Source organism: Papaver somniferum, chromosome 1 (genome assembly GCF_003573695.1).
Source record: "Papaver somniferum cultivar HN1 chromosome 1, ASM357369v1, whole genome shotgun sequence".
In the NCBI taxonomy this organism is placed as follows: Eukaryota; Viridiplantae; Streptophyta; class Magnoliopsida; order Ranunculales; family Papaveraceae; genus Papaver; species Papaver somniferum.
The window spans coordinates 211346980-211366308 of NC_039358.1; the positions used below are offsets into that span (position 1 = coordinate 211346980).

Below are 19329 nucleotides of genomic sequence, written 5' to 3' on the forward strand. Positions count from 1 at the left end.
TGGTTAATGGTTTAGCATCTCCTTGTAATTACCGCATCAATTGCCACAGATACGACAAGGGTTACTACTTGGCGGATAATATATATCCACGATTGTCTTGTATTGTGCAGTCATTCAAAATTCTTCTTCCAAATCAGCCAGCCAATACGTTGTTCAATAGATACCAACAAGCGAAGAGAAAGGATGTTTAAAGGGCTTTTGGAACTCTCCAAAACAAGTTCCAAATAACAAAAAAGCCAGCAATATATTGGGATAATGAGGATATAAACTTTATTATCAAGGCTTGTTTGATTTTGCATAACATGGTCATTGAGAATGAAAAACGTAACTTAGATTGGGGTCAAGTCGTGAACGAACCAATACGACAGGTTACTGGAATACCGAGGTCATACCACGAGTTAAGGAATGATGAGGCATATCTCCAACTCCGCAATGATCTTGTTCAACATATTTGGATACGACATCGACTAGGTCTCAGAGACGGTGAAATGCCACCAGAATCTTCCCCTCCGCCAACAGATGATCTTGACGGTTCGGATGGTGAATTCGATCCTACCGATGTTTACCCACCAGAAGAACAACTTTAGTCTTTTTTCGAAAGATTTCGAAGAACATCTTTAGTCTTTTTTCGTAAGATTTCAAATGAACTTGGTTGCAATCCTATGATTTCTAGATTTTAAAATTAAGAAATATTAAGATTTTCATTGTATTATTTATGGTTTTCATTGTTTTCAAAAGAGAAGAAGTTATGGATTTTCAAAAGAGAAGAAAAAAACTAAGTATGGAACTTGAGGAATTGGCTTAGGTTCTGGATGTTTTTCAAGAAAAGCGCAAATAAGAATAGCGCCAAACGCTATTAAGAATTGCGTTTCATTCCTAACCATTAGATATGTAACGGCTCTTTCTAATCAACGACTCACAAAAAAACGCCATTAACAATAGCGTTTCAACGGCTATTTTTTTGAATTCGAAATTTTCCCTATAAATTGATCACTTCTCAGCTCAGACCAAAACCATTCAATCTCTAGATATTTCTCCATCTTCTCTAGATTTTTCCAATTCAGACTTTTTTTTTAACCATGGAAAAATATCTTACACCCGAAGATGTTGCAATCACCAAAGCTTGGATAAGCATTACACTTGATGGTGTTGCCGGAGTTGATCAAAAATCAAACTAGTTTTGGGAGCGGGTATTTGATACCTATGTAAGCAGCTTTGGGAATAAAAATGACAGAACTGTTCATACGTTGCAATATAGATTTGGTACCTTGAAAAAAGATGTCAAAAAATGGGTTGGTATCTTAAGAAATTTGCATAGAAACAATGCAAGCGGATGCGAAATTGATGATCTTGTAAGTTTTATTAAGATTTCTTAATGTATATCATTTTATTTTATTGAAGGATTTCTAACTTGGGTTTTTGTTTGTTTTTGTAGGACAGAAAAGCTAGATTGGAATATAGTAAGGTTAGCAAGGGAAAACCTTTTCAAAATGAAGAGGTGTACCGACTTTTCAAAGCCCATGTTCTCGGATTCAATCCCAAAGAAATTGATCCTACTCAAAATGTGGAAGATGAATCAGATGCTCCTAGTGTTAATGCTTCAACAAGTAGTGCTCCCGCAATAAGCGACCCAAGATGGCATGAAGAGGATGGCCCTCATCGACCAACGGGGAAAAGGGCTCAACAAAGGGAAGCTTCGGAGCTATTGGCCATCAACGACGGAACTGAGCGTATTTTGAAACATTTTAGTGAAGAGAATGCAAAGAAGATGGAAAGATTGGATGGACAAGAAGAATATTTATTAACTATTGCAGAGACAAAAAAGAAATCCTTGGATTTGGCTTTGGAGAAACATGAACTCGAAGTGTTGGATGTGGTGGTTGAGACTTTGCCGGAATGGAAGCAGCAATTTATGTTGGATAAACAAAATAAGATTTTGGAAAAACATGGTTATCCTCCTAGAACACTTGGTTATCCTAGAACTATGTAGCTTCAATTATTATTATTTATTTATTTTTTGCAATTTGATGTAGTGGAATCAATGTAGTTGAAGTATTTTTAGTATCAATCAATTATATCTTCTTTTTGATTTGATTTGATTCAATATATGAAACCAAAAAACTAGTTTGTTCAAGAGAAAAAAAATGAGAGAGTAGAAAAAAAACTAAGTATAGGATTGGGGAAGTGGAGTGGCTCCTGGATGTTTTTTGTGGTTAGCGCAATTAAGATTGGCGCTGAAAAACGCTATTTTTAATAGCGCTGAACGCCATTCTTTTTAGCGCTTGACTTACGCTATTTTGATTAGCGTTAAACGTCATTCATATTGGCGTTTCTTGTCCTCTACTGCGCCAATCTTATTGGCGTTCAGCGCCATTCTTATTGGCGTATCGATGGATTCCACGAACCCTTCCACCAAACCATGGAACGTTGCTTGGATTTTCTGTGGAACACCCCAACTTGGAGGCCACTAGACTTGACATTCCATGAATTTTCCACACTTGTAATAGGTTGGATTCCACCATAAGACTTGCTCTAAATGAGCACCTCTATAAAGATCACATTCTGGTAAGCAGTCAATTTCACGTCCTCATAATTTCTGGGGCACAATGAAGATTTTAGGCTGCTTACTGAGCTTTATTTTGAACGATTTTTTGGGGACCATGGTTTTTTGGGGGGACCATGGTTTTCTTTTGGGTAAAGGCATTAGAAATAATTCTAGGTCACCCCATATCTAGTTAGTTATTTAATACCTAATCTACCCTCTTAATTAATTTTAGGTTATGATTAGTGAATGATTTAGTTAAAAACAATTAGTGAGATTAAATTAAAAGATGGGTTTATTATTAATTGAGTAGAATTATTGAGAGAGTAGAGTTAGAGAAGATGAAGGAGAAAAACATGGAAAATAGATTTTTTTTTCCAATTCACTAAGTTTGAGTATTCAAATGATGAAAACTCATCTGATTCTTCATCTCCATCCTCTCCTAGAATATTTGTTAATCTTCAAAATGATCCGGATTTGAACTGGATTTTGAACAGTTCGGTTACTTTATATGAAGAACAAGTAACCGAACTCATCTGAAGCTGTAGTTCGGTTACTTTATATGAAGAACAAGTAACCGAACTCATCTGAAGCTGTAGTTCGGTTTCCCCGTGAGATGAACAAGTAACCGAACTCATCTGAAAGTGTAGTTCGGTTATTTGTTCCAAACACGCAGGTTACCGAACTCTCTAATAATAGAATTTCTAGGAGTTACAGCGTTATGTTCGGTTGGTTCTCAACTAAACGAACTTTGGTGTACAAAGTTCGGTTGGTTCGCAAACTGCATGCACTTTTGATCTAACCGAACTTTACGTAATATAAGAGTATATAAGTTTACAAAGTTCGGTTCTTTCGCAAACTTGAACCTAACAGCTAACCAACCGAACTTTGAGTTCGGTTTCTGCGATAAAATTATGAAGTTACCGAACTTAACAAACAAAAAAAAATGTGAAGTTCCAGCGTCTATTGGCTAAGTTCGGTTACTTTGTAGTTTTAAAATTTTTTGCGAAAAAACCGAACTCTATTGGCTAAGTTCGGTTATTTTGGAACTCAACATAGTGGCCATAACAACACAGTTCGGTTAGACTGGATTTGTTTCTTTTTTCGGTTCTAAAGGGTGGAGTTCGGTTACTTTGTAGTTTTAAATTTTTTTGCGAAACAACCGAACAGAGAATTCGGTGACTTAGTTTTAAATCCAATAGAACCGAACTGTTCTTCGTGTTCTTCATTTTCAAGAAGTTCGGTTAGTAAACTAGGGTTTTTTGGAAAATCGGCCTAACCGAACATGGCTCTGTAACTCCTATTAAAACCCATTTTGATGATTTCTATTCGATTGAAGCAATCAAAATCAAATTAAAGTGAAGGGTTTGTTGGAAAATACCTCCGGAGTGGTCCCATGGAAGAATCAGGCTGCGACTGGCGTCTTTTATACTCGATAAAATTATCATGTTACCGAACTTAATTGTGATTGCATTGATGTTGTTACATTTCTTAAATAGGCGGTGGTGGTGGTGGTAATCGGTGATGGTGATGGTGGGTGGTGGTGGTGGGAGGAGGTGATAGTTATATATATATATGTGTGTGTGTGGTTATTAGGTTGATTTTAAATTAAATTAGGTTAAGGAGGAGGTGGTAGTTATATATATAATTGACGTTAGATGGATTCCACGAACCCTTCCACCAAATCATGGAAGGTTGCTTGAATTTTCTGTGGAAAACCCCAACTTGAAAGCCACTATACTTGACATTCCATGAATTTTCCACACTTGGAATAGGTTGGGTTCCACCATAAGACTTGCTATAATGAGTAAAAGTGAAACCAAACCTGAAAAAAAGACATTGGGGCGAGAGAGGCTCGAACTCTCGACCTCAGGATCACTCTGTATAGCTATGAGACCTACGCGCTAGCCAACTGCGCCACCGCCCCTTGTTGGGGGAAGCCCATGTTTTAGTTTATTTCTCAAACTACAATAGTATTTTTGCTTACTCGACTACTTCTCTGCTGTTCTTAAATTGGAAAAACCCAAGAAGAAGTCTTTCAAAACTGCAACTTAGTCCATACAGTTTTGTCCAAGATTAAACCTTCATTAATTTTTATCCTAACTGGTTAAGAGTCCATGTAGTAGGAGCACACTCTGATTTTATCTAACTTCTTCTTCCATGTTTCTGAACCTTCTTAGAAGCTCTACTAATGTCACTCAAATCACTCAAATTCATTCTCAAATCACTGTAAATGGCATTGCTCTTCATAGTCATTTTCTTTCCAAACTCATCGAGCTTCGATTAGTCGATTATGCACGTGCTTTCTTTAATCAAATACCTTCACCAACTGATTACTCATGGAACTCCATGATTAGACTTTATACCCTCAACGGGTTTCCTCAAAAATCTATATCTTTGTACTCTGAAATGCTAAAGAATGACTGTAAACCAAGTCATTTCACATACCCATCTCTGTTTAAGGCTTGTTCCTCATGTTCTTCAATCCAATTAGGAGAACAGATACATACGCATGTTCTAAAGTTTGGGTTTCACTATGATTTGTTTGTGAATAATTCTTTGATTGATATGTATTGCAAGTGTTTCTGTATTGATTCTGCACAGCTTATGCTCGATGAAATGCCTGAAACAGATGAAGTTTCTTGGAATTCTATTATTTCGGGGTATGTTAATTTGGGGGAGATGGAAAAGGCAAGGGTGTTGTTCGAACAAGTGCCTGTTAGAAGAAATGTTGTTTGTTGGACGTCTTTGATTAATGGGTATGGAAGGAAAGGCAATTTAAATGAGATGTTTTCTTTGTTTTTGCAAATGCTCGTTTCTGGAGACGAAGATGTTGAACCTAACTCTACAACTATGGTTTGTCTTCTTTCTGCATGTTCAAGTCCTTCTGATTCTAAACTGGGACTGTGGGTTTCTGTTTTTATAGATGTTAATCGAATACCTGTAACTACAATCTTGAGTACTGCTCTTATAGACATGAACTCGAGATGTGGTGATTTGGATACGGCACGGAGACTCTTTGATCGGATGTCCTGTAATAATTTGGTTTCATGGAATGCTATGATCACTGGTTATGTTCAAACTGCACGGTTCGAAGAAGCAATCAGATTGTATGATCTTTTGCAGACCCATTCTGTGAAACCAAATGAGATTACAGTGGTGAATGTCTTGTCTGCTTGTTCTGGTTTGGGTGCATTGGAACTTGGTAAAAAAGTCCATATCTACTTGGGTAGAAACGGGTTAGATTTGAATGTGATCGTTGCTGCTGCTCTTGTAGACATGTACACAAAATGTGGGAGAGTAACTGATGGTTGCTTGGTTTTTGTGAAGACGCCAAATAAAGATGTAGCCTTGTATAACGCCATGATCTTAGGCTTAGCATATCATGGTCGTGGAAGTGATTCTTTAGCTGTTTTTGCAGAAATGGAAAGAAATGGATTACACCCAAATGATATTACATTTATCGGAGTTTTATCGGGTTGTAATCATTCAGGGTTGGTCGAGGTGGGAAGATATAAATTCTGGGATATGGTCAAGAAATATGGGTTGAGTCCAAAAATTGAACATTATTCTTGCATGGTTGATCTTCTCGGCCGAGCTGGGTATCCCAATGAGGCTTTTGAGTTGATTCAAAACATGGAGATTTCACCAGATTCATTAATTTGGAGTTCTTTGCTTAGTTCTTGTAGAATTCACCGGAATATCGAGTTGGCTGATAACATTGCTGAAGTTATCCTGTCAATCCAGAATCCAAATTCGGGTTCCTGCATTTTGCTATCAAACATTTATGCTTCTGTTGGTAGGTGGAAGGATGTTATCAGAATGAGGAGATTGGTTAAGGAAAAGGGAGATAAGAAGCCACCGGGTGCTAGTTGGATAGAATTAGATGGTAACATTCACAAGTTTGTTGTTGAGGATATACATCATCTGCAGTCTAAAGAAATTTATGAAATACACAAATTTCTGACAGACCAATTGAAAGCTGAAGGATATGTACCAAAGTTTGCTTTTACTTAAAAGAAGGTTCATGGTATGCGATACTATCTTTTCTGTCATTCAACTGAAATCCCATTTAACAGAAGTACTTACTTGCCTAAACAAGGAGTTATAATCCTCCAAATTGCAGATAGAAAAAAGTACAAATGAAGATTTCCAATTAAGGTGTCAGCAACCAGCGACGGCAGTAAGAAGAAAAACCTACTATATCAAAATTTCAGTACTCCAACTTTCTGGTCCCGATGCTGCTTTTGCTGGGGTCTGACAATGTTTATGGCAAAGCAAAGTTCCGGTTCGGGACCAGCAGGTATACGGAAACACCAGATTTGCACCTTACATCCAGGAACTAATGCCAATTCGGCAACCAATTTATTCCAGTTACCTGTAAAAACCCTGTTTCCAAGACTAGGCCAGTACTTGAAATCAATATCCCAAACTCTTGGAATTGGATCAATCAATCTAGTTTTCAATCCTTTCTTATTATATGATACATCATATATCATCTTTTCATCTTCTGTCATGATGCTATCTAACAAGGCATAACAATCAGTTGGCAGAGATAGCCTATTCTGGGTCGTTCGAATGTCACTCTGGTATAGAACTTTCTCCGTCAACCACGTTATATTTGTACCATCAACTTCATCGATTGCTTCTTTTATGTGATCAGGAATCAACTGTGCAGTCTGAACCCCTCCGCCCTGCGGTTTCTTGATCTTCTTCGTTATTTGATCATAGTACTGACGATCTTGGTTAAGTTGGTGAGGGACGTGTACAACCCGGTGTTCTTCAACTTTTTGACGCTTCATTGATGTAGACGAACTCCCTTGAAGACATTGAAAGGAGGTATTATTGGTCTTCTTCTGAATGTAACTAGAAACCTCCTCCTCATCCTCCTCTCTGGGCATTGTTCTTTTCTTTTTTGGAATATGGGTCTTCCAGGGAATGAATCCTTCTTCCTCAACCGTTCTGCTGCTGCAGCTACCTTCAACCTCATTCAGTAATGATCCTGCTGGTGGTGGTTTATTTAAGTCTGGTATTTCCATTTCCATCTCCCTTTGAACAAAACACTTTACGCCTTCAAGCGAACTTAAACCCATCTTCTTAAATTCAAGAATCTGTTTATCTTCGTAATCTTCATCTTTATTTTTTCTTCTTCTTTTTTCCTTTTCCTCTGTTAATTTCTTCAAGAAAGCATCATCATCTGAACTCGTTATGAACCCAAGTATTGTATCCCACCTCGATTTACTGCTCATGGGACTTACTTCAATCTTCTTGCCCTTGCCTTTATCTTCCATGTTTTTCTTTTCAGAGAGCTTTTTTCTAATTTGCTGGAGAATTGAATGAGGGAAGAAGAATGATGATCACTGCATTATACAATTAAACCCCCTTTTTTTTACAGAATTCAAGAAGTATCGCTATACAGAATTAGGGTTTCTAAATTCGATCTCTTTTTTTCTTTCTTTCCGTCTTTCTTTCCCAGTTTTTGTGATTGCTCAGAGAGTTTGATTCAAGAACAAATACTAGTACTTCAAATTTATAGAAATACTGGTACTTCTAATTTGAAGCCCGTGTTTTTCAAGATTGCTAGGGGGTGTCCCGAAAATTACACAGGGGTGTCCCGAATCTACAAAAACTATTGCAATCACATTTGACTGGATTTGTACACCCCCGTGTAATTTGGTACGCGCCTCTAGCAACCTGTTTTTCTCTCTCCATGTTAGTACAATTTTATCCCTTCTATTTCGGTCGTTTTATTGGAAAGCAAGAGTGACAAGACCGGCCAGAGGCGCCAAAGACTGCAGAGAAAATCTTCGAGTATGGCTAACAATTTGTCTCTTTCTCTTTTGAGAGAAAAAAATACACGATATTGGTTAAAAAGACCAAAATCAATAATTCATGGGTGAAAAGACATCCAAAATTTGATACTGTTTAAATGGACAAAATTTAAAAATACCCAGGATGTAAACAGTTTCATCCTACACATTTTCAAATATTTTTTCTTATTTTTAATTTACATCAGGATGCAACCAGTTTCATCCTCGCTCTTTTCTAAGTTTAAGCCAAGATGAATGCAGTTTCATTCTTGTTATTTTTTTTTGTGTCCATTTCACCCATTCTAATTTTTACTCGTCCATTTAAACCGTGTTTTTAAAATATTTAGACAAATGACCCAATTTCTGAAAAAAAATAAGGCAAATTAAAAACTAACTGTTGCAAACTATGGCTTCTCAATTAGTACAAATCAAGGTATTCAAAGAGTAACCTGCAAATAACATAGAATGTAAAAACCAATTGAACAAAGTGCATTTAACAAAGATGATTAACATATCCATTCTAGTGTTTTTAAAGTCCGGAGGTGTGTTCATTCCAATTATTTCACTAAAATGCGGAGGGTAATACCCTTCTGATCTTCTTTACCCTGCTGCTGCAATTCTTATTTGAACGTTCTCGAAGATTAACCTTAATATTTTATGCAAAACCCATTTTACACCAAAACTTTTCGAGAAGTAATGCCAAAATTTTCTAGTTTCAGGGAAGTGTAAGAATAAACGGTTATATGTTTCCCGGACAACTACACATAAGAGGCAAATGCTAAAATCCTGGTCTCCGCAAAATATTCAAAGTTGGAGCACCCCCTTAGCAAAGTGTCCAAAAACGGGGGAAAAAAAAAACATCTTCAATGGGGATTGTGGGTTTCAGATCTGTTTGCACAGAAAAGAAATAAAACCGTCCAGATCAAGAGAGGAATGCCAACTTGCAACTAAAAAATCATAACCAAACTTAAATTTTGTGTCATCTTTAAGAGAAGAATTATGAACTCAAGTGACAAAGCTTTCAAGAAGCTGTAGTAAATTGGCAACTGCACCCACTTCATGCTTATTTAAACCCCAATTAGATTTAAAATCTCATGACTAGATATCATTTCGTTAACTAAATAAGCTTAGACCTTGATAAATTGAATATATAGTTGGAAAACTTTCCTTCAAGGTATTGTCACTAATTTGTTTTTTTCTCCATTGGGAATTTTTATTTCCATTTGCGGCAGAGGGATTTATTCACTAATCTCGATTTTTTAGTCTCAATTCCACCGGCAGAGGGCTTTATTCACTAACCTCGACTTTTTAGTCTTAATTCCACCTTTAAACTTAGGAAGAACAACTCGGGACAAAATCACCCAACTTCTTTCCGTAGTTGTAGCTGAAGAACTCCATAAGAAATATTGCATGATCTTTTCAAGATCCTTTGCCAAATACATATGCATTTTAAATTCTCATAGTCTTTCTTTTTCTCTTTTTGGCCTAGGTAACTTCAAGATTATGATAAATAGGATTAAGGTTGGTATAGATAAATTCAAACAAGAAGTTAACGCAAAGGATCTCATGATCCATGATGATCTGAAGTATGCTCATCACAACATAACATAATTCTATTGTTTTATGCATCCTCCTTCCCAACAACTGGGAGGATCAGACACTATATACAGGGTAGAGTTTTGTATTCCTATTAGAGGTATGATGTGATCTTATCTATGTGCTCAAGTGATAAATTTTTCAAAAGAACGTGTATATCCATCGCCATGATATGTAAAGAAAGACAATAATTGACATCTCTAAATGTTGAGCTCTAATCCATGGAGATGTGCCCACTACACAACTCATCTTCTGTATATGTTGGTTCAATGATTAATTAAATCCTTGTGACAAAGCATTATTGTCTTTCTATCACCTTCATTCACAAGTACTTAATTATTAACTCGAAGCTACCCCATCTCTGATAACGAGTCCAAAATGTAATGACACAATGGGCGTATCAATCCTTTTTATGCTCTTACGTAAAAATCTCCCTTCCTGTCTGTCTTTTAAGCAAGAGACGAGAACATGACCTATGAGAATTTCTACCAGATGAAATAATCTGAAAATTATGCTCTAAGATGACTATCTAATCATAATGTTGATATTTAAACTTAATACGTCAAAATGATGAATAACTTCTAGAAATTTCTACCTATCAATAGTTTCACAAGTATTTTGCCTTGGATCTAAACTGAGTTCGCGTGCCTACTTCTTAGTTACAGACAATTTCTTAACCTAATGGCCATTTTTGTTTCATGTCAGTGTTAATATATTTCCTATAAGCGCAAGCCTTACTTTTCTAATCTTGGAAAGTTCCGGAACTGACATAGGAATCCCGTGGGGTCTCCTAGTTGTGTTGAGTGCTTGTTTTTGTTAAGGACTCCTCTACTTCTCGATTCTCTATCATGAGAAACTATAAATATACACTTGTTGTATTTTTATCTTACAGATGTTTGTGCGAAACTGTCTCCTGAAACCTCAGAACACATGGATACTCCATGTATCTCCAATTGCACAAAGGAAGGAAGAAAAGAGAAAGAAGAAACTATTTATACCGATGATCTTATTGAATTTTTTCAGTATCCTCTTACCATATCATGTCGCTTTGCCTATCAACATATAAAAAAATTAAGTATAATATTCAGATGTCATCTGAGTTACTAGATATTTTGAAGTTGTGTTTGATCAACTGGTGGCTGCTAAAAGGGACCAAGAACCTTTGATATCAAAAAAAGCTTGTGAAGATCTTGCTTTTCTGAAATCTCTAATTGGTACCTATATTAATTAGCAGATTCACCTTCCTCGTTAACCTTTTGTAGGAATTTATTTTTATTGTTTTAAGGAGGCAAAACTATCTTTCGAAGTAATCTATTTATGTTTCTACTTTAGCTACTTCAGATATTATCATCTATAAGCCAATATGGAAGTCTATTCAGTTAAACTTTGTTTTGATGATGATTGCAATACCTAATCTTTATCGATTATTTTGAGTATTGCTTAATTTCTGAGATTTTCTATTTGCTTTTTGTCTATTAGAACGGCTATCTCATATGTTTTCATACGTTAAGCTCTTAAACCTTTCGTAGCTGACAAAAAAACAAGCAAACTATTTTTAGAATTGCAATATTAGTCTTCCCATGATTACACTATCTGAATATATTGCAGGGATTTTATAAGATGGTCTTAGTCAATGCTTTACCTTTGTGCGTCTATAAAATGGAATAAGATTGACACTTTAGTCTCTACGTCCATATATGATTATGGATGTAAAACCCCGAAATTCGGCTGTGGTTGGCCAAATGGAAAATTAGTGATGGTTTGTCCTTTCCTAACACCGAGGTCTGATGGGTTCACTTGACTGAGTTGTGGGGAAAAAACTGCTTAGTTAAGTGTGCTCGGAAGGGAGTAGTCACGGGTTGGGTGATCTCTCGGAAAGTTGCTGCTGGATGACCTAAGTAGTGTCATTAAAATCTCACACTGCTGGATAACCGCAAGAAGAAAGTGGAAACGATATCGGTGTTAGTTGGGATACAACTAGGGACCGTACGCTTGTGCTCGGATAAGATAGAATGCTAGGCCGTTGAGCTAGATACTGGTCTCACAAGAGGCAAAGAACGTCTTTATTATACCGAGGAATTTTCAGCATAATCGGCTACAGAGTTGGACGAAAACTCTATAATTAAGCTTGCTCGGGCAGGAGTAATCCAGGGATGGGTGACCTCCTAGGAAGTTGTTGCTGGATGACCGCAGCGATGCCCCTTCAAACGCGCACACTATCGAATAACCGTAGTGGCTAAGTAGGGATAATATCGGTGGAGGGACAGGTCATTACAAGTGGTATCAGAGCCGATGATGGGTCTCCTGCCGAGGGTGGGAAGGTATGTTGGACGGGGTTCGTCCAAGTACTTTTCTCATGAGGGGCAGGAAAAGTCGGAGGTCTGGGCTTGAATATATTCTGGAGTCGAGGACGTCTTGTAATACCCCGATATTCGGCTGTGATTGGACGAATGAAATATTAGTAATGGTTTGTCTTTTCCTAAGACCAAGGATGATGGGTTCACTTGACTGAATTGTGGGAAAAAAGATTCTCAGTTAAGCGTGCTCGGCCGGGAGTCACGGGATGGGTGACCATTCGGAAAGCTTCTGCTGGATGACCGCAGTAGTTCCATTAAAAATCTCACCCCGTTGGATAACTACAGTGGGTAAGTGGGAAAAATATCAGTGTTAGTTGGCATACAACTAGGGATTGTTCGCTTATGATTGGATAAGAGAGCATGCTAGGCTGTTGAGCTAGACACTGATCTCACGAGACGCAAGGAACGTTAACATTATACCGAGGCCTTTTCAGCATAATTGTCTCCAAAGTTGGCAAAAAATTCGGTATAAGCGTTCTCGGGTGGGAGTAATCCAGAGATGGGTGACCTCCTGGGAAGTTGTTGCTAGAGCGATACATGTTCAAAATCCCACTGTCGGATAGCCGGAATGGCTAAGTGGGCACAGTATCTGTGGAGGGGAGGGTCATTACAACAGAAAATATTAATTCTTATGTGAGTTACATGGCTCACATTATGCTGAGTATGATGAAATTTGTCACGAGAAACGACACAGAGAAATACAGATGGATTTAAAGCATCCAAAGAATAATTTGTGTGTCGGTTCATGCAATGATTTAATGTGCTTCAATTCATGTCTTATATACCATCGTGGACCTTATTATATTTGTAATCCAATCACCAGAGAGCATACTTTCCTTCTAAATTTTCAAGGAAATTACTTATGGAGCGTTCGGTTATAGTTATTAAACCACAGAGTACAAGGTTGTTGGGATGTATATACGAATCTTGGGAAGACTCAAATGTTGGAATTTTTCTTCAGAACTATACTCTTGGTAGTGTCAATGGATGAAAAATGGTGCAAAATATGGACATGAATATGACGAAACAAGTTCAAGTATGTATCGGTGAATTTGCAAATGAAGTTCTTCATTGGTTGGACAACACAATGATTGTTATTGATTCCGATTTGACTAATGAAATGTTTAATGAACTTCAATCGCTACCACCTTGTTTGACACAAGATGTTGTTCCATGTTATTCTATTGTACTAAAGGTTTTAAATGGTGTTCTAACTGCTTCTCGTTATTACATATACGGTCGTTCTAAAATATGGTTATTGAAGAAGAATATAGATAAGCTTGATCTAGAGTAAAGAGTACAGTTTCAAGAGTACCAGATGTTCTCGATTTGGGTTAATGAAAAGTGGTACGCTTCTATGCTATGAGATTTTTTTGTTATGATTCAAAACCTTCATCTGCCAATAAGGTTGTAAGTTTTCGCAAGATAATTATCCAACATGTTATGAAAGAATACTCAATTTTCATTAAAAGTATTAGGAGAAAAGGGTACAAAAACAATAGGATTTGGTGAAAAACCAAGTTCAAGCAATGAAACAAGAAACACCGAAAAACTGAAAAAGCCGCAAAATAAAGTACAAAAACAGAAGTTTCGGATGATCATTTCAAAACCGATGATAATTTTACCTTCATTATTTTTTTTAGCATTTTAAGGATTGTGATTACAAGCGATCTTTTCTGAATTTAACTACTTGTCAATATATGCTAATACTATATCACTTATTAATTACTCTTGTAGCATTTTATTGCTATAATTTTTATGCATTTTTTAATTTAGTTTTAAAAAAGAATGTAAAGCTAAGTTTATTGAACTTATTTTTTGTGTATTAAAATTTGTTTTAGACAATAAAATTTGTTTTAGACAAAGTCTGACTAGTATTTGTGTTGGAAATATCTTGAGAAATAAAGAACTTTTGTTGTGGTCCCTCTCTGCCTTCTAAAATATAAACCCAGTTCTTAGTTCTGAAAGAACTTTTTTTTGTAGTCCCTGCCTTCTTAAATAAGGGCTTTAAATTTTGTGGTCTCCTCCGATCGATAATATTTACATGATTTGTTAAGGGAAATGTGTTTTTACATGATTTGTTAAAGAAAATATATGCTTTTATCTGTTTCATACCATCAAACATTTGGCTATGCATTTGTTTGATTCCCGAAGTTAGCCGGTTGAGAATTCATTTAATGCTGCCGAAAAAATTGAGTTTATTATCACTTGGAACCCAAAATCACTTTCTTGAACTCGATTTTCAAGATTTTGTGGAGGAATTTCTTTTTATAAAAAAAGAAAAGAAATAAGAGAAACGTTTTTTTTAAAGTTTGTTAACCAACATTTCTCGTGTCAAATTATTTTTACTGGTATTCTCATTTTGGCTTGTGACTTTTTTTTATTAAAGTTTTTCGACGATCACGCCTAGGAATAACAAAATTCTTAAATATGTGTAAATCTTGGAGAAAATCAAAAAAATTTAAGTGGTCTTATGGTAATTTTCAAATATACAAGACAATACGATGCACGAAGAGGCATCATAACTATTTGATGCATTTCTTAGATGTGAAATGTAATGCAGTTAGATGTCTCCTAACTTTTTTTTACACGTTTTCTGGTATATAAGCATAATGCAATACATATATGTTAGATTTTGAATTATTATTTAATTTGATACTTTTTTTGTTTCTGATAAGAGATACTTTCAGTTTTTCAATTTGGCCTATTTTTAGGCTAAAATGAAAAAAATGAAAATATCTCTTTTCCAAAAACAGAGAGAGTATAATTTTATTTTGCAAATTTCTTTTACAAATCGTTCCAAAACTATCTCAAAATCGTATATCTCTAGTAAGGGAAAACAAAATCATTGTATATGGATGTTTCGGGAAAACAAAATCATTATGGTTAAAGCCACGAGTCTCCCTCAAGTATTTTTCAGCGTATGCCTAAAAGTGAAAAGAAGGTTTCAAACTTTCAAGGGAATTTATATGGAAAACTTAAGAAAATGTCCATGTGGAGAAATGTATTTAAGAAAATCCCCACATTTTTTTCATTATTAATTTAATGCCCATACCGTTACTAATTCCGTCTGGTCCCTCCAATTTAGTAAAATATCGTTTACTTAGTCAATTTCTCATCACATGAGATGAAAAATTGGTGGGCGCAATTACTAAACTGCCCATCACTATAGAGCATCTTATATCGTCCATTTGATAATCGAACGGCTCAAATAATCAATGAAAAATAGATCTTGTTAAACCGGTGTTGAAGGACATCGGCTAAAGATAAAGATTTCTCCTCCCACCTCCTTCTCTCTATCGGCAATGAAACACCCTAAAAAAAACAGATACATTAGTATATCAATCACTAATGATACGTGTGCATCCCTTCAAAGACACCATCAATCACAAATCCTCGTCTACATTCCAAAACAAATAAAATCCCTCGTCTAGGGTTAGAAACAATGAGAAACCTAAAAGGTAAATTTTAATCTCACGGATAAATCCAAAGGACTATAAGATAATATTCAAGAATCAAAAAGTGCATCCTTACATAAATTATCACGAGGATAATCTCGTCGCATCACGACTCAAAATGGAAATGAATTCTACGAGGAGGTGATGATGTTAGGTGGATGACAGCATCCCCTATCCTTTTTTCCTCTCACTCTTCTAAATGAGAATCCTATATTTCTAATGGCGTCACGGGTAAGTAAAGACTCAAAAAAACTGGAAAAGTTGTTTTCACCTTTCACTCTCACTCTAGTGCCATCAACACAAAGATAAGTGCTGGGAATGAAAGATCACTAGTACTATTTCCGTTAAATCGGACTGAATCGACTGATCCTACTAATTAATTATTCTTATCAGACAGCTGAATAAAACCGATAACGTTATGGCCCCAAGGCAATAAATAGTCGGAATTAATCCGACATACTTTAAAGAAAATATTTTTACAAAAGCATAAGAAAACCAATTGATGTACCATAGCATCGATTTACAATCGTTCTCTTAACTTCATCTTACATCATTAGACTAGACTTTATCAAACCGGGGTACAACAAGAAACGTGCATAAAATTGTTCTATAAAGTTGAGAACTTTGAATTCTAGATTCTATAATTAAATTCTATAAAGGTTTTCTGGAAGTTGGTAAATGTTCGCCAATTGAGTCTGGAAGGACTGAATTGTTGTCTAAAAAATATTACACCCATAATTAAAAACATGGAAGTTAGGAGAACAAAAATCTCTGTTTTAATTTTTTATTACATATTCTTCCACAACTTTACCATCCTACACAATCGAATGCACTAGGTGGAAGTTGAAACTATTAGAAGAAACTAAAATCTAGTTTAGTCTGCAAAAAAAAACTAGCACAGTTCTAGAATAACGTTTACTCTTATATTTCATATGCGGGTTATGCTTTCTTTATGAGAAGGCCGAAATAGATGGGATAAAAACTGTAATAATATGGGAAAAATAAGGGCTTTAAATTTGTGATCTCCTCCAATGGAGAATATTTACATGATTTGTTAAAGGAAATGAGTTTTTACGAGATATGATTAAAAAAGAATTTGAAATTGGGGATAAAAAAACTAATTGGGGGATAGAGGAAAAAGACAAAAACTGGATCTAAATATCAAATCAGGGTACCCCTTATCAAAGTATTTTTTTAAATCCTAATCTACCCCTCACTAATCAGGTTTAGTGGTTAATAATAATTAGTAAAAATCTTAAGTATTTGTTAAATGATTAGTGTGTATTTGTATTTGGGTGAATGAGATGAGAGTAGAAAGATGGAAAAAATTTTTGAGAGGGAACTTTTTTTGGTGAAAGTGGAGGATGATTGTGAAGAGAGAATTGCTGCTAAGAGGTTGAAAATTTAATTTTTTTTCTTTGAATCCACCATTGTTGCAACTGAAATAACTCGGTGCCGGCATTGTATTCAACCGAAAAAACCATGCCGGCATTTGTTGGACATTTTCATAAATGTTTGCCACTATCCGGGGGAGTCTGGGGGCGCAGCCCTATGCCGGCACAGTTAGTTAATTCTTAAGCATGCCGGTACCTATGCCGGCATGGTATGTTGCTTAAATTTCTATGCCGTCACATGATGAAAAGTATCCAGGAAACTTCAAATTTTTTTCACTTGACTACCGGCGTTGATAGATTTCTATCGAGCATGCCAGCACTCAGTTCCGGCGTTGAGTGTTAGTTATCAAGTATGCCGGCACCATTTTCCGGCATGGTCTTCATCAATTCCGGCATGATATTCATCACTTCCGGCGATGTATTATTTTATTTTATTTCCGACATGGTCTTCATCACTACCTGCATGCTCTTCATCTATGCCGGCATGGTCTTCATCACTACCGGCATGGTCTTCATCCATGCCGACATTGGTCTTCATCACTTCCAGCATGTCTTCGTCACTTCCAGCATGGTCTTCATCACTTCCAGCATGGTCTTCATCAATACCGACATGATATTCATCAATACCGGCATGGTCCTTATCGCTTAAAAAAATCGTTTTCAAGGGAGTGGGGAAATGTGGAAAATTTAAAAGGGAAGAGAATTTGAAAGGGAGTGGGGAAAATTTAGAGTTTGAAAGGGAGTGGGGAAAACTCTAATTTGGAAGGAAATGGGGTTAATGGGGATATGATTTTGTTTTTTGATTTTAAGTTTTTGATTTTTATTTTGAGGGAAGGGTATTTTAGTATTTTCGCCCCCAAAAACACTCCTTAGAAGACGCCTTTGGTTGGGGAAAGTAATTCATGTCGCCAATTAATTTTTTTATCCCAATCGAGGGTTCTTAAAAAACATATATGCTTTGATTTGTTTTACACCATCAAACATTTGGTTATGCATTTTCCTGACTCCCGAAGTTAGCCGGTTGGGAATCCATTTTAACGCTTCCAAAAAAACTTGAGTTACTTATCACCTGGAACCCAAAATTAAGCTCTTGAACTCGATATTTTCAAGATTTTGCAAAGGAGTTTCTTTTTATAAGAAAAATAAATAAAAAAAGAGAAACGTTTTTAAAAAAACTTTTTTCTTAAGTCTTATCCAACGTTTTTCGAGTCAAATTATTTTTACGGGTATTTTCATTTTGTCAAATTATTTTTACGGGTATTTTCATTTTGTCTTTGTGACTTTTTTTATTAATGTTTTTCGACGATTATTCCTAGGAACGACAAATTCCTTAAATAAGTATAAATCTTGGAGAAACTTAAATTTTTTATGTGATCTTAAGATAATTTTTAAATATATAAGACAATACGGTGCACGAAAATGCATCATAAGATTCATAACTATTTGATGCACTTTTTTAGATGTGAAATGCGATGCACCTTGATGTCCCTAACTTTTTTACACATTTTCTGGTATATAAGCAGAATGCAATAGATATATGTTATATTTTTTTACTAGTATAGCAAGCACGCGCGATGCACCTGCCATGCACCTGCCATTCCGTTTCCACTTCCCAGACAAATCAAAATTTTCATTCAATAATTTTCCAATTACAATACCTATTTATGTAAAACTTTCATATACTACAGCAAGTAAAACAATAATATCAACAACAAACATAATTCTATCGTACTCTATCATTCTAAGGCAACAACAGGGGAACAAAGACTTCCTTACCGGCCATTGCCACAAAGAGGTATAGTTTGGATCAAAAAACATACGAAAAGAACTTTTATAACTTGTGCTTTGTGTGCCAATTCTTATGATTCAAAAATGATAATAGTGGAGAATTTTTTGGCCTGCCAACCTCGTGAATCACCTTAATAATATCTTGCCACAACAATTTCTAAAGCATTAGACCCTGTTTCGTATGCACATAGACGATGAATTTATTAGGTGACTTGGGAGCATTTTATAAAGACATGATGTTTTCAGTTAGACATGGCCAGAAAGCAAGACTGAAGCGCGGTTTTGAACACCTTTGTTATCACTGATAACTACCTGACGTCTACTGCATGCATTAACCACCATGCCGGCCTAACCTAGATCGCAAATCTTATCTGTGAAATCTTA

General features: G+C 35.9%; 2 protein-coding genes and 1 non-coding gene across 3 annotated transcripts; 1 reads left to right on the forward strand and 2 right to left on the reverse strand.

Annotated features, from left to right (window-relative positions):
* Positions 1-4382: 4382 nt before the first annotated feature.
* TRNAM-CAU lies at positions 4383-4469 on the reverse strand. Its single transcript is given in 2 exon segments — positions 4383-4418; positions 4432-4469. It is a non-coding gene; the product is annotated as a tRNA-Met (tRNA).
* A 95-nt stretch (positions 4470-4564) lies between these two features.
* On the forward strand, positions 4565-7053 carry LOC113315146 (pentatricopeptide repeat-containing protein At1g08070, chloroplastic-like). Its single transcript, XM_026563458.1, has 2 exons — positions 4565-6572; positions 6669-7053. Exon 1 carries the CDS (start codon positions 4703-4705, stop codon positions 6557-6559), a length of 1857 nt encoding a protein of 618 aa, XP_026419243.1. The 5' UTR covers positions 4565-4702; the 3' UTR covers positions 6560-6572; positions 6669-7053.
* On the reverse strand, positions 6748-7833 carry LOC113359568 (B3 domain-containing protein At5g24050-like). Its single transcript, XM_026603182.1, has one exon. It carries the CDS (start codon positions 7831-7833, stop codon positions 6748-6750), a length of 1086 nt encoding a protein of 361 aa, XP_026458967.1.
* Positions 7834-19329: the final 11496 nt, after the last annotated feature.

Coding starts and splice junctions, on each gene's coding strand:
- LOC113315146 (XM_026563458.1), top strand. CDS start 4,703: ATGTTTCTGAACCTTCTTAGAAGCTCTACTAATGTCACTCAAATCACT.
- LOC113359568 (XM_026603182.1), bottom strand. CDS start 7,833: ATGGAAGATAAAGGCAAGGGCAAGAAGATTGAAGTAAGTCCCATGAGC.